The sequence below is a fragment of the Choristoneura fumiferana genome, chromosome 21 (genome assembly GCF_025370935.1).
Source record: "Choristoneura fumiferana chromosome 21, NRCan_CFum_1, whole genome shotgun sequence".
NCBI classification, from domain to species: domain Eukaryota; kingdom Metazoa; phylum Arthropoda; class Insecta; order Lepidoptera; family Tortricidae; genus Choristoneura; species Choristoneura fumiferana.
This window is the reverse complement of record NC_133492.1, coordinates 8,169,497-8,183,389: the sequence shown is the minus strand read 5'-3', so window position 1 is coordinate 8,183,389 and position 13,893 is coordinate 8,169,497. Positions and strand designations below refer to the sequence as shown.

Sequence of the window (13,893 nt, the reverse complement as noted above, 5' to 3'; positions counted from 1 at the left end):
ACCGGGCCAAAATAGCTCGCTTAGTGTCGCGTGACTCCAATATACAACGCATTTCATAGGTCGTTGATTTAACGGCAAAAAATAATTCGAACAATTACGTTGGTATTTCAGTTCTTCGGGTGACCTAGTTTGGTAAATTACTTTGTTTTGTTCAGTTTATGATGTTGAAGTAACGTGGTAACGATAGTTATTCATTAACATACAAAATTCCTTAACATACATAGTAAGTCTTCCTGATAACAAGAGGTCTGCGATTGTGAGTCACTTTGTATTTAAGTCAGTAGATACCTAACTATACACTACACATATGTATTAATTAATCGTGTAAAGGCATCATTGGGCAATGATGAAAATGTTTATCATGAATTTTATAAGCAGTATGGTAAATCACTATAATAATCCCTCGTCCTTTAGCAGAGGTTAGATCCCTCTTAATTAGCGGAGCTTTTAGCAGATGCTCTGAGAGTTCGTATGAGTCACATTGCCTCGCCGCGCCGGCTCTGTTTACAATAACAATGATGACAAAAAACAAACTCGTAATCTTGTAAGTTTTAGCACTATCAAATTTATGACCGATCGTTTTTGGCACATGGAAGTTTCCAAGACTTTAGCCACAACATAGACAGGAAAATTGTTAGATTGCATTCGATAGAATTGCGTTTGCGAGACAATTGGTATTGGCTCGGCCACTCCTGTGCCGCCAACCTCCGTCTGATCACGTTCGGCAAACTAGAGACCACAAACAGGTAGGTACAGTATGCCTTCTGTGCTTTTAATTTTTGTAGGCTTCGAGAACGTGCTCTTATAACTAAACTTCGCGAATAAAAGCTATAAATACTTAAATTAAGATTAGTTTTTGGAGTCTTTTTTTATTATTTCAACTCCAAATTTGAGTTGAGATTACAAGTTGAGATATGTGGTGCAAAGGAGAAATTTGTGTCTGTACTCCTGTCCAGTGGTGATGTAGAGGTATAGCACGCAGCACGGAATGCTGAGGACCTGAGTTCGATTCCCAGCGCTGGTTTCTATTTATGGTTTTTCTGTGCATCTATGTTTCAGTTTGTATTTTCGCTATAAATACTTGTTAGGTACTTACCTTTATATTTCATGAAATTAAAACAGCCACAATCAAGGTACCTACTACTGTTTGTCGACTATAACATATAAGATTGTCTATACTTATAATATACGATAACTTCTTAATAAACACGATTTGGCTTAATGTTTCAAAATACACCTTCAATGAGTAAGCACTTGCAGACAAATTCCCCGCTTTTCCTGCTCACTTGACTAAACTAGACAAACAATTGTTGCAAATGACAAAACAAGAGGAGGAAATAAGCTTAATTACTAAGTTGCCAGTCCGACCGTCCGAAAGAGCCGAGGGTTTCCTTGAGGAGACCCTTGTGAATGTTTCAATGAGGAAGCAATTATAGAAGAAATTTACACACCTCCTTAAAAGGTACTCAAATTCTGTCCTTTTAAGCTTGCTTCATATTTTAGACTTGAAAAATTGAACAAGATTTAGATAAGTGGATGACAAAAAACACAACGAACGAATAGATAGATACCACATAACAACGTAGCAGCATTGTTATGGTGATGAAAGGCAGGGTTCAAATTAGTTCCTTTTCTTATCCGTTCTTCGTCTGTCAGTGCTCGCACATTGTGAAAGGCGAGAAGTTTGAATGTATCATTCAGTGCTAAGTTTACCAGAGGACCGGATGGGGCGGAGATAAATCTTTGTTTATGACAAGGGCTTTCGGATCCTTAGAATTCACATAGAACTTTGTCAGCTCACGTCACTCATACATACATCCAATGGATGAACAAGCATGTTTTTTATCGTGTTCATGGTTGCTATACCGCTTTATTTCAAAAGCAACCTTGATTAATTCCTAATAATTTTACGGTACTACTTATAATGTCAAGTCACTATAAAGGCATCTTGATAGCATTTAGAAAGAACATTTAATTCGTCTAAACTGGAATAGGTAGGTAGGTGTAGGTAGGTAAATTAAGTTGTCATAAGTTATAATTTTAAGCAGCATATAGTTTCAGATGATGCCATTGTTCACATTTTAGTTGCCTCTGGCGTGTTCTCACATCTGATACTTTTAAAATAGGACAAAAGATTACTTCTGCCCTATCGGGCAGCAAACTTTGCTCTCTGAACTCGTAACTGAGTTAAGTTGCCCCCGGGAAATGCCAACTCCTAATCAATATCTTCCACTGCCAGGACTTTAACTTTTTACTGCTCTTAGCCATTGTTTGATACGCAAAAATCTTATCGAAATACGAAACAACCTTATTTGGACTAGTTCTCAACCAATTGAGGCAATTGATAAGTTTTCACGAGTCATCGCCTTATCGTTTGATTGTATATCGGCATGTTAATGTCAGAGGTGACTCTAGTTCTACATCTACACTACTTACATGTAAGTACCTAGATGATTTAAAATGAATCCTTAGCATTTTACAAAAATATAAACAAAGTTTTAAACTTTCGTGATTCTCACTCATAGTCAAAATACCACAAACGGGACTAATCACGCTATTATTACACAAGTAATATTACTATAAACAAAGCGTTTAAATCAAGTTACTCCTACCTGACTTACGATTTAAACGTTTACATCGATTTTATGTACAGTAGAGGTTACAAATATTTACAATTTAGCACTTCCATCTTTACAGAAAATACTACAAAATACAAAAAAACACGAAGTGACAGCGACAAGGAAATAAAGTGTAAAGATATCTTTGACTTCAATTTTGTTGTACTACTTAGTACTTTTATGTACTGTTTTGAAGTAAGTTGGGTAAATGTCCCAGTGCTTGATATGTTAATACCGTGATACCTACTCGTAGTAGCTGACACGGTGCTGTCATCTCTATTACTAATGACTTAAGACTAAAGATGGCAACCACTGGGACAGTGACCAGCACTCGGACATATAACCTTATTGAAATAGTTGTAGAATAGGGCCCACCGTTTTGGATCCACAAATCCAAAGGCACGTATTCAAAGAACTGAAAATTTCACGATATCGTTCTTAGTAAGCTATTAAGTATTCATGTGAAGAAAGAAGGCAATTATGAAGAAGAAACTGTTTAGAAGAATCTCCAAAAACAATGCTACATACAACATCAAGGTTAGACCAAGCGTGCATAACTCAGCAAGACAGTTAGTATTCACTTGTTATTGTAATAGATACCTAACTATTTAATTATTGAAGATCCTAAACAGGGAAGCAATAAACCTAAAAACGGATCCCATAAATAAACTCACCACATGCACCACCAGTATCCACTGTGCGATCTGTCGCATCTTCGACATCAATTTCTTGTTAGATGGCATGGTCACAAAATTAAACAATCCAGTCCATCGGCTAGGTATATTCTACCAAACTATGTATGGAATCCACAAATGGCACGGAACGATGGCTAACTTTATCGACCGTTTCACTTGTGACACGCACACACACAAACCCAAAAACTAGAACTACACTTTCACAAAAACTTGTCCATACGTTACACACAAATGTTTGTTACACAGTAGCTTGTCTCTTAAATTGACGTCCAACCCTAGGCGTTTGGCAGTGAATCCTGCGTTATAACACCTAGAACGGTTCTTTACTTCACGAGTCCAACTGGAGACTGACAACAGTGTTCAAACACTATACGCGAATGTGTAAAAAGGTGACTCATCGCCCCGCATACTGTTTACCGAGGCTTGAGTCATCGCGGCCGAGCTGCCACGCCAGCGCTTCTAGCGCTGCGTTGCTTCCATACAAAATCCACTAACTCATAAACCGCTTGGAAACGTGAAGCGCTCAAGTGCTGCGTTGTAGGGAATCGACTCCATTAATACCTCAGTTCCGCACGTGTACAACACTAAACCACGCCATTGTGAACCCCAAGTCGACCACATTAAGAACGAAGGTCCTTATTCAGAGTTGGGTTGGGTAGAGAAACGTTAACTTTCGCGTTTGAGTTAAAACTTGTGCTAGGTATGTTACGGCCTCAGTAGATCGAACGCTGTTTTGAGGTCGTTTACTAGATAGATACAATAAAACGTCGTATTTACGACTGGTAATTGGCAATACTGAGTAATCGTGTTATCTCTCAGCGAACGCGCACTTCGTCTCAGACTAATTAAAATAGATACGAACTAGATTAGAAATAGTTTAGAACATGTTTCGAAACTAGTCTTGCTACTGCGATACCGCGGTACGAAACGGTAACAAGCAACGTCCAATCGTTTAGCTAACCAATGCTGGGTTGATAGAGATCATATTTGTTACTTCGTAGGAAAAGAAGCAAGCGTTACTGAAATGAGGGAACTTAAAGTAATCTAAACCAAATCATGTGTGTCTTGTGAACAGCTTTGACATTTATCCTGACGTATGGTATGGCCGACCTTACATAGGCCTTGTGTTTTTACGTAACAACAAGTTTCACGCTTTGCATCAAACAAAACAAAACGTCAAGCTCAACTGCCTTACACTTAGGTACATATACTTTTAGATGTTCAATGCTACAACATAGAATGTAATACGACAAATTGACGTCAGTTTACTTAGTCAAATTTACCAATAGTATGAACATGCACTTTGTTACAATACCTACATTAAATTAAAATAGTTAAGTGAGACAAACTTATTTATAATGTTGTATTCTAAAATTACTTGCAAACCAGCCACATATTTGGTATTTGGCTGGTAAAGACGACACGGATGGAACCAATTTTGTTTGTATTTTTATTGTTTTTCAATTTAAATACTCACTTGAAATGTAACTGTATCAAAATTCATCCTTTTTTTGTTTCCTATTAACACTCTACATATTTAAAAAATGTAAAGCAACTAATGTCGTTAAACTTTATCACTCTCACTGCTGATAATACTGTGTTAGATTTTTAACTTTGTGATTTAAACTCTTAATATTACTACACACTCCCACTTTCCTCTGCTGACTATCTGTCTACTGGTAACCACGGCCGCTATAATATGACCGAAACGTCTAGGTAATTTAAACAATACATTTTTTGCGTAGGTAATTAAGTCACCACAACGAGTATTAATTAAATACCTAAGTGAAGTAGAAGTAAAGCGAAAATGTATTAAGCATTAGATACCTAAAAAAAAGAAATACCAATGATTCCACATTGAGCTGGGCCTGATCCGAGGCAGCCAAAAGACCATAATAATAAAACCCATAGTGATGCGGTCTGTACTTTATTATCTACAAAATAAAACAAAAATAAAAAAAATAACCAAACATTAAAAAAGCAGGAATGTTTCATTAAATTTAGTAATAACTTTTTTTAAATTTTCTTTAAACGCAATGAAACAGTGCGTATTTCATTTAATGTTAACTAGAAAATTGCTGTGCCCTACTAGGATGAATGTTTTGAATTTATACTATATACTTTAAAAAAAATGTAAAAAAACAGAACAATAAACTATTTTTGTTTATATTTGGTGTAATACCACCCGATGAGCAGATGTTTATGACATTAAAATTACCCCAAATGAAGGATAACCTCGTTGTGATGCCATCCCGTGAATCATAACGTGAGTATTCATTAACACAATTCCTGTAAGCATAATGAAAGTAATTGAGAACATTTTGCAAATTCCCTGCCTGAGTCATTCTCAGCCGATCGACGATTTTCATTAGTATGGAGCTAATCAGGTGTTTACGACTTCTTAATGAGTTGTTTACACTCACAGTTTCCTTCATGACTAACCTAATCACTGCAAGTACTGATATTGATAATTGTTTAAAAGTATATAGCGCATAAAACAACAAGACTGAAGGACTAATGAATGCATAATAATATTCTTTGTCTGTAAGACGTGTACATAACGAAAACGTCTGTTAGCCAATACTATAAGTAGCTCATCTAACCGAATTAACCTTATATAAAATTATTATTCGGGAAGTTTCTAAAGTGGCTATGACAATTCACTGAAATCGTCATCAATTTACCTGTTTAGCTATGTACGACGTACCTAGTTACAGCGGCTTCTGTGTCAATACACTAAGCTGTCTTATCACTGTGACTCATAGGTGTTCCCTATCTTTCCATTACACTTTGGGTCACATATGGGCTGTAACGCTCATGTGGAAATAATGAGTCATTTTGTGTCCACAGCAGGTGTTCTGCATTTGACGTTTCACGCACGTCAGGGGTCGGTATGAGCGGAAACAAAAAATGGCGACCGGAATTTTGGGGAACAGGCTTTGTGAACATCGGAACAAACGATTATTCCAAGCATGAGAAATGTTTTAGGTATTATTTAAGGATATTTTTTGTTTGTAACGATTAGGATGGGTACATTCCTTTATTTAAAATATACAATACATTACAATGACTCTTTATTTACATAGTAAGCGATACAGAAAACAGATACACACAGAGAAAAAAATAAAGTGGGTTGAAACTATGAAAATGAATTTATTTTATACAGATACAGTTTAACAAGACAAACTAACGTCCTATATAGCATGGACCCATCTCTTTCGGGTATCGTAAAAGCAGGCAACTAAGGCACTTGAGAGTGGGCAGCAGCGTTCTCTATTGCCAACAACGAGCTCTAGTACTGCTATATGGAAGTCAAGGAGAAACCATCACACTGTTCCGAAGAAAGTCTTCGTGAATGTTCACTACTGACAACTTAACTGACAAGAGTGTAGCGAAGAAGAAAAGTAAGCTTAATCTCCTCATTTCTGATTCGGTCCCGTAGAGAACCCCCGCGGATCGGCAAGCGCAGCGTAGGACGTCCACCAACATGATGGACGGGTGACCTGGTTAAAGCCGCAGGTTCACGGTGGATGCAGGCCGCTGCCAACCGAAGCAACTAGAGGTCTGTGGGGGAGGCCTGTGTCGAACAGTGGACGTCCTACGGCTGAGATGATGATGATGATGATAATGATAATGAAACTACCGTGAGACTCACTCACTACATGATATTGTACCGGATAACTACGTCTTAAATCGAGTTTAGCACGCGCGTCGTGTGCGCGTGTTGCGGCAGCCGCCGAGTCGCGTTGCTCCTAGGAAGAAGGGCTACGAATTAGCCCGAAACATGTCGAGATTTCAGACGTGTATTATCCGGTACAATATCATTTAATAAGTGTGTAATGTTTTTAGAACTAATATTCAAAGAACCAGAAGTTTTCTACAGTCGAGGAAACTGAGTCGCGTACCAGGGTGGGACCTTTTCATAATCAATTTCTTTGTCAGATGTATGGAATGTCAACATGACCCAGTAGCAGTACCTACAGTTTCACCCTGGAGCGCAATTTCAATACGGTATTTGACAACTCCTGATTTTGCCATATCTTAATATTATTATGAAAATATAGATATACAGATAGTGTTTAGCGAAGATAAAATTTAAATCCGTTGAAAATTGGATTTATAGTGATTTTTTGAAAAATCTATATACTTACCGCCTCTTTCTCAAACGCTTTTCTCTATGCAGCAAGTATGGCGGTACTGGTGTGTGACGTCACATGCCAGTATGTCTTTCTCTGTCTAATCTTGAATTTCAAACCTTTATAACTTTGTTATTTGTAAAGGTAGCTTAAAAATTGTTTTTCTATTCGATAACAGGCATTGTGTATTTTTAATTTATAAAACATATACAAAATAGTCAAATACCGTATTATTTTGTCTATACAAGTGCGTCTCCATCACTCCTAACTGCATTAACATATTATAAGCTTTAAGTATTCACAATTTTGCGTCACGATGATGTCACGCATGCCCAAGCTTTCTCGAAGTTCACAGAGTGACGCACGCGACGCATATGGCCATTATTTGTTCCCGCTTGTAATAATGTTCCTCAAAGGTCATCCTTATTTATTACCATTATCTTATTTGGCAATTCATAATTTCAATAATACTCGTACTACAGGTGGGTTTATCAGTACATTGATATGCGTGAGCCCGGCTTTAGCATCAATGGATTTAAGTCATCCATTTCATAGGCAGGTGTAATCATTAAAAACTAATACAATTGACTTAATATAATCGTACCTGCCTTACGAATACTTCGTTATTATATTTCACGTAACATATTTTCGTGTTCATGTTAGTTTTTCTGCCTTTAGAGGCATTCATAATCTTTATAAAGTATGTCTCATTATTACATAAGTTTCATTTTGTGAATAGACGAATCACCTGTACAAAATTTCCGTTCATTATGCATTACTTTATACCGGGTGTGGCCTGTAATAAGGGCAAATAATAAAAACATAGATCGTCCTCGTCAAACTGAACAACATTAGTTCAGCAACTTTCACTCAGTCACTGCTGGACATAGAACCTCTACTCATTTTTTGCCACGTTCTAGCTTGAGATAGACATACTCTTTCCATCGCGCTAGATAATGCATCTTACCGCCTATTATAACCTGTACGAAACTAAATCAGTATTTCCATTGTATAGTCTTAAGCTTGTTTGAAAACGGTCAGTTCAATAACATTTTTCTATGACTATAGAGCCATTGAACTGCCATCGCCATTCATTTCTACGCATAACGCCAACTAATGACACACCCCTAAAACATACAGGATGACGTGTAAATTAACGTTAACCAATAGTTAGGGCGGTAGTTAACAGTTGACTCATTTTTATTCACCCTGAGTCATTGAAGGATCAAACGTACCTACCTACTCAATCAATTGTTCTTAGTCGATGATTAATTTGATGACTTATAGTATTGTAATCTACGGATGCAGTTCAATTACATGTAAATTTTTATACAATGAATACAGAATGTATTATTTATTAAACGCTTAATTACTATAACATAGTGCTACGTATCTCTAGATAGGTAGCATTAATTGCACCACCTGCTAAAATCTATTTATTAAGTACTTGTTTTTTATAAAGAATGACTTGAAGAGATCGCTCTGATGTGATAAGGCCGCTTATTATGTATCTTGGAAATATGTCTCTGCAGTGGTGTAGCTACCGGAGGGCTAGACGGGGCAGTGCCCCGGGGCCCGCTAGCTCAGGAGCCCCTTGGACTCTAACTTACAAACTATAAATGATAAATCTGGAGTACGTCGTATTCGGAACACGACAAATACGGAACAAACGATTTTAAATACATAGTTTATTTGGGACTGGTTTATTTTTTGCCCCAGGGCCTTTGATTACCTATTTACGCCACGATTTTTCTGCGTATCTCTGTTTTCTGTATTGCTGTGGTGTTCAGTAAAGTCATTATATTTTATTGTAATGGTGATTCCGTAGTTTTACAAGGCAAAACTAGGTACTAGTTTATTAGATTAGCAAGTAAATAATGTACCCGCTAGCAGATTTAATTTAGTTCCATTATTCTACAATCCCAACTAACTATAAAAATACGCAGTATTTTTGAAAAAAACTCGCTATTAGATTGTAATAGTTTTTTCTCTAAACGTTCCTACATTTTCAGATTAACCGGCTTACTCTGTCTTCATTTAAATGCTGCGAATGTTAATCTTTCACTTAAATCATTCATTACGTCACTGATCCTTGCTTCATTAAAAAGGTAAGCATTTATTTCTTAAGTGGAATGGTTGACTCACGAACTTAAAAAGGATGAGGTACAGGGTTGCCAAGTCAATGAGAGAAGAAGGTTCATTAATGGCAAGGCGACATTCTAAACAGGGGCTACAGAATTTATGAAATTTAAACTGCGGTGAAACATTTTAATAAACTAAATGACCACATGGTTGATTTTTTGGCAGAAATTCTACTTAGCTAGTATGAATAGAAGGTACCTAAGTATTAAGTAATGTTTACCTCATGTGTAATGGAATTAATCATTTCTATGAATTTGTAGGTAGGTACACATATTAGTCGCAAAGAGTAGCGTCGTGTGGCTAACCACAAAGTTTAACATGAATTTGTGAAATCCATTAATGGTCAATTAATACAATATAATGTTCGATGTAACTATTAGCAAAACGTCGTTTTTGATCGTTTAATCAGCAGTTTGCTTTAAGTAAGGTAAAAAATAACCTTATTTTATACAATCGACAGACAAACGGACCGACGGAATACAAAGTGATCCTGTAAGGGGCTAAGGAGGTGGGATACAAAACCCTACAAATCACTGCAAAAGTGTAGCCAATACCTAATTTGAGGATAAAAAAATCCAGAAAATAGCCAGATTCAGCCAAAAATGTTTACTTGGCAACACTGTGGGGGCTTCCAAGTTGGTCGCGTCACGTCATGTGAACGAGTGACCGAGTTCGTTGCACAGACAGATACAATCATCCACTCAAGTTGAATGACTCAGTGACTCATTCTTTCATCACTGGGCATTCTTCAAAAGGTCATCGCTGCGACTTTGGTTTTTGAGCCAGCCAGCACGTATGATATCTCAAGACATTGAATGGCCAAACTCTTGATATCAAGTTCTCGGAATCACGCAAGTAATTCCCCTAAAGTAACAAATATTTAGTACTCTACAATTTTGATAAAATAAATTCACCTGTAGAGCCGTGGTGGCCTAGTGGTTCGACCCATCGCCTCTCAAGCAGAGGGTCGTGGGTTCAAACCCCGGCTCGCACCTCTGAGTTTTTCGAAATTCATGTGCGGAGTTACATTTGAAATTTACCACGAGCTTTGCGGTGAAGGAAAACATCGTGAGGAAACCTGCACAAACCTGCGAAGCAATTCAATGGTGTGTGTGAAGTTCCCAACCCGCACTGGGCCCACGTGGGAACTATGGCCCAAGCCCTCTCATTCTGAGGGGAGGCCTGTGCCCTGCAGTGGGACGTATATAGGCTGGGATGATGATGATGATGAAATTCACCTGTTGGATAGCGTATCAAATAAATAATTTTATCAAGTTAATTGCACAAAATGGCATTTTTGCTGTTTTTATCTTCCATATCTTATCATGCGAGATAAGTGTTTTTTAATTAAATAATTATTATCCTCAATTTATCTGTAGCCTTCTGTGATTAGGTAGTAATTGATATATAAGTAAAGTATTTAAATAATCTATTTCAGGATCTCGCATCACAAAGTTTGTTTAAAGTTTCAACTAACAACTATTTATTTTATGTGTCATGCATGAATCAATTATTTTGAAACAACTACCTAAAATCAGACACGTGATCATCAGCAAAATCAGTTAATAAAAAAAAAATTGCTAGTTCATATTTAAAAAGTTAACTCATAGTCCGATTTGAATTCGACCTCAGACCAAATAAGATAAACGTACAAGTGCTAGTCAACGTCCCAATAGTTGGCATCTTTAATCTTATGTCATTAGGGTGGGCATTGGCTTGTTGCCGCGGGTTCACTGTGGATGCAGGCCGCTGCCAGCCGAAGCGACTGGAGGTTACGTTTACCTTAAAACATGGGAGCAGAATTCTGCAAACAACAAAATAAGGCCGGGTAAAACTACGCCTCGTCTCATGCGCGTCTGCGTAGCTCAAATAGTTGAATTGGCGTAGTTTTATAATTAACCAGAGTTGACCTCTTCACCTGATGGAAAGTTCAGATTGAGGCAAAGATGTAGCTCACTGCATCAGTAACAGCCTATTCAGTCTGGCCTTGAATGACCCTAAATATTGTACCATTGTACCTATTAATCCGCTGAAACAGACGACGGAAGCAAATTTGATTTTCTTTGTAGACAGTCTATAAAGATTCAATGCGAAGCTTCAAGAAATACTATCTACACTATTACAGGAATAAAACAAAGAAACCTAGCGGTGCCGAATCGCTGTGCGCCACTGCAAGTATTTCTTGCTTCGCATTGTCTTTAACTCTTAATCTGTCCGCCTTGTACACTTTGTCCGATTGGCTCCTGTCACGTTGGACCGGCTCCGTTCGGCCTCTGTCACGTACCGTCGGATCCATTCGGTAGGGCATTTCGGCTACCTTACCATCCGCGGCGTGCTCGAGGAGCCGGTGCCATGCCGTGGTAGGCTGCCTCAGCGTGCTCGAGAAGCCGGTGGATCGCGACGGCAGACGATTCCGTCCGGTCCGCTCAATGAGAATGGTACTTTACTGAACGAGTGAACATTTGCAGTGCACTTACTTTGGGTGCAGATATTTCGTGGAAGGAGCTGGGCCTGGGGGCGGGCCCGGCAGTAACGCAGTCTACGGGGACGCTGTAGTCCGCACACAGGGCAGCCTGAAACAAAACGATTTTTTTAAGTAATGACCGGCTACATAATATATATACATACTTGTAGCAGTTTACGTTAACTAACAGCTTTTTTGCTCGGGTGATGTCCGGCAAGTTTGCGAACTTAGGTAAAACGCGGGAGAAAAAGGTCGCAGAGCCACGAGTAAGTACTTAACTTAAGAACTTGCTGGTATGTAGTTACGTCTGCCTTACCCATTATACTTATATATAACATTAAACGTTGTACCTATTTTTATCGAACGTTTAGTATCAGTTGATCATTGATCTTTTCAATAATGAAATTGATCAATATGTCAATATCAATCAATAATATTTATCATAATAAAAAGGTCATTTCGATGGTTACCCAACTAATTCTTTCACCTATACAAATTCACATTTTAGGCAGCAGACCTACAGCACCAAATCAATAAAAGCAGTTAAAATTGGTAAATTACCAAACTATCGGCATTATACGTTAAACAGTATAAACGGAACTCTTGATCCTTACGAGCGAAATTTTTTCTAAAGATACCTAACTAAAACCAGGCAAAAAAGAATCATTAAACCCAATCCACAAATGAGAACCTCCTCTTTATTAAGTTTGCTAAAACATACAAAAACTTACGTCAAAATGAGTAGGTATATAAATGATTGCTGGGAATAAATCTAAGCCGCAAGCATCCCTATTCGTCACTGTCGATCTGATAGACGGCCGTCGACCGGCGTGCATTCTTAATAAGTCCCGATTGGAAAACTAAGAGAAGGAACCGCGCCGGCTATCCATTGCCCGGCCGTAACTAAAATACCAATGACTGATAAAACATTAAATGATCCTTCTTCTGCGTGCCGCGTGAAGTGAAATAAATCAAGAATCTATTTGGTGTTTACATACTTTTCAACATGTAACTTGGCTTGGAGCCAAAAAAATATACTTAGTAATGAATATTGTTAGAAATAATACTCCAACATCATTAACCTAACTTTGGAAATCAGTAGGTTTATTTTGTAATGCCAATCCTTGGTGATTTCAATCGTTTTGACCATGTGTAAAATAGCACGAGATCGTGATACAGAAGAATAGGTACGTTGATATTTAAGGTTTTCATGGCACGTGGGTAAGTAGACGCGCACTTTGCAGGATAATACCTTATACTTGTTACAGCTTTGAGTCGACAGTTAGATGAGTTTCCCTTCAAGTGGTACCTTTATTTCAACGGCATCGCTCTGGCTCAATAATCTAAACGTGCTCTAAAGGCATCTAAAGGGAATCCGCCCTCATTTGGAAAAGAGCTACAATTAATTGGTCGCAATTATCTTTTTGTTTTGCCCTCCGAAATGAAACCGTCTCCAGCCATTAATTATAACCTTGCAAAGAGCCAAGTTTAACAGTTTAAGTATTTTCTTTGCGATAAATTTGTAAAGCTTTGGGCGTTGAAAGTTCCAGCCAATTTATGGGCGTTCGCAAATATTTGTGCAGGAGAGTTTTCAATAACGTGTTGTGTTAGTGCTATAGGTTTTCAACAAACAACATTTGCTGGTGAGTGAAAATCGATAATCGGTGTGTTCGGTCTTTTTTGATCAATGATAAAACTTCATTTATACAACACTATTATTTTTACTTTAAAGATTAAACTTGATGCATGTAGATCCGAAAGCAAAAGATTTTAGATTTTAAGCCAAGACCACAACAATCTATAAACAAAGCACCTAACACTTGAATTGTAATATTTTG

General features: G+C 37.7%; 1 protein-coding gene across 3 annotated transcripts in view; it reads right to left on the bottom strand.

Moving 5' to 3' along the window:
• The window catches only part of hwt (SH2 domain-containing adapter heavyweight), a 172,753-nt gene that overhangs the window by 11,874 nt on the left and 146,986 nt on the right, over window positions 1-13,893 (bottom strand). The window contains exon 3 of one of the 3 annotated variants that reach the window (XM_074104250.1): window positions 12,069-12,164. In XM_074104250.1, the coding sequence (XP_073960351.1) occupies window positions 12,069-12,164 (96 nt within the window). Of the gene's footprint in view, window positions 1-3,292; window positions 3,690-4,790; window positions 4,957-12,068; window positions 12,165-13,893 lie in introns of those variants that run through there. The other 2 variants (XM_074104252.1, XM_074104251.1) reach the window with 2 other exon arrangements.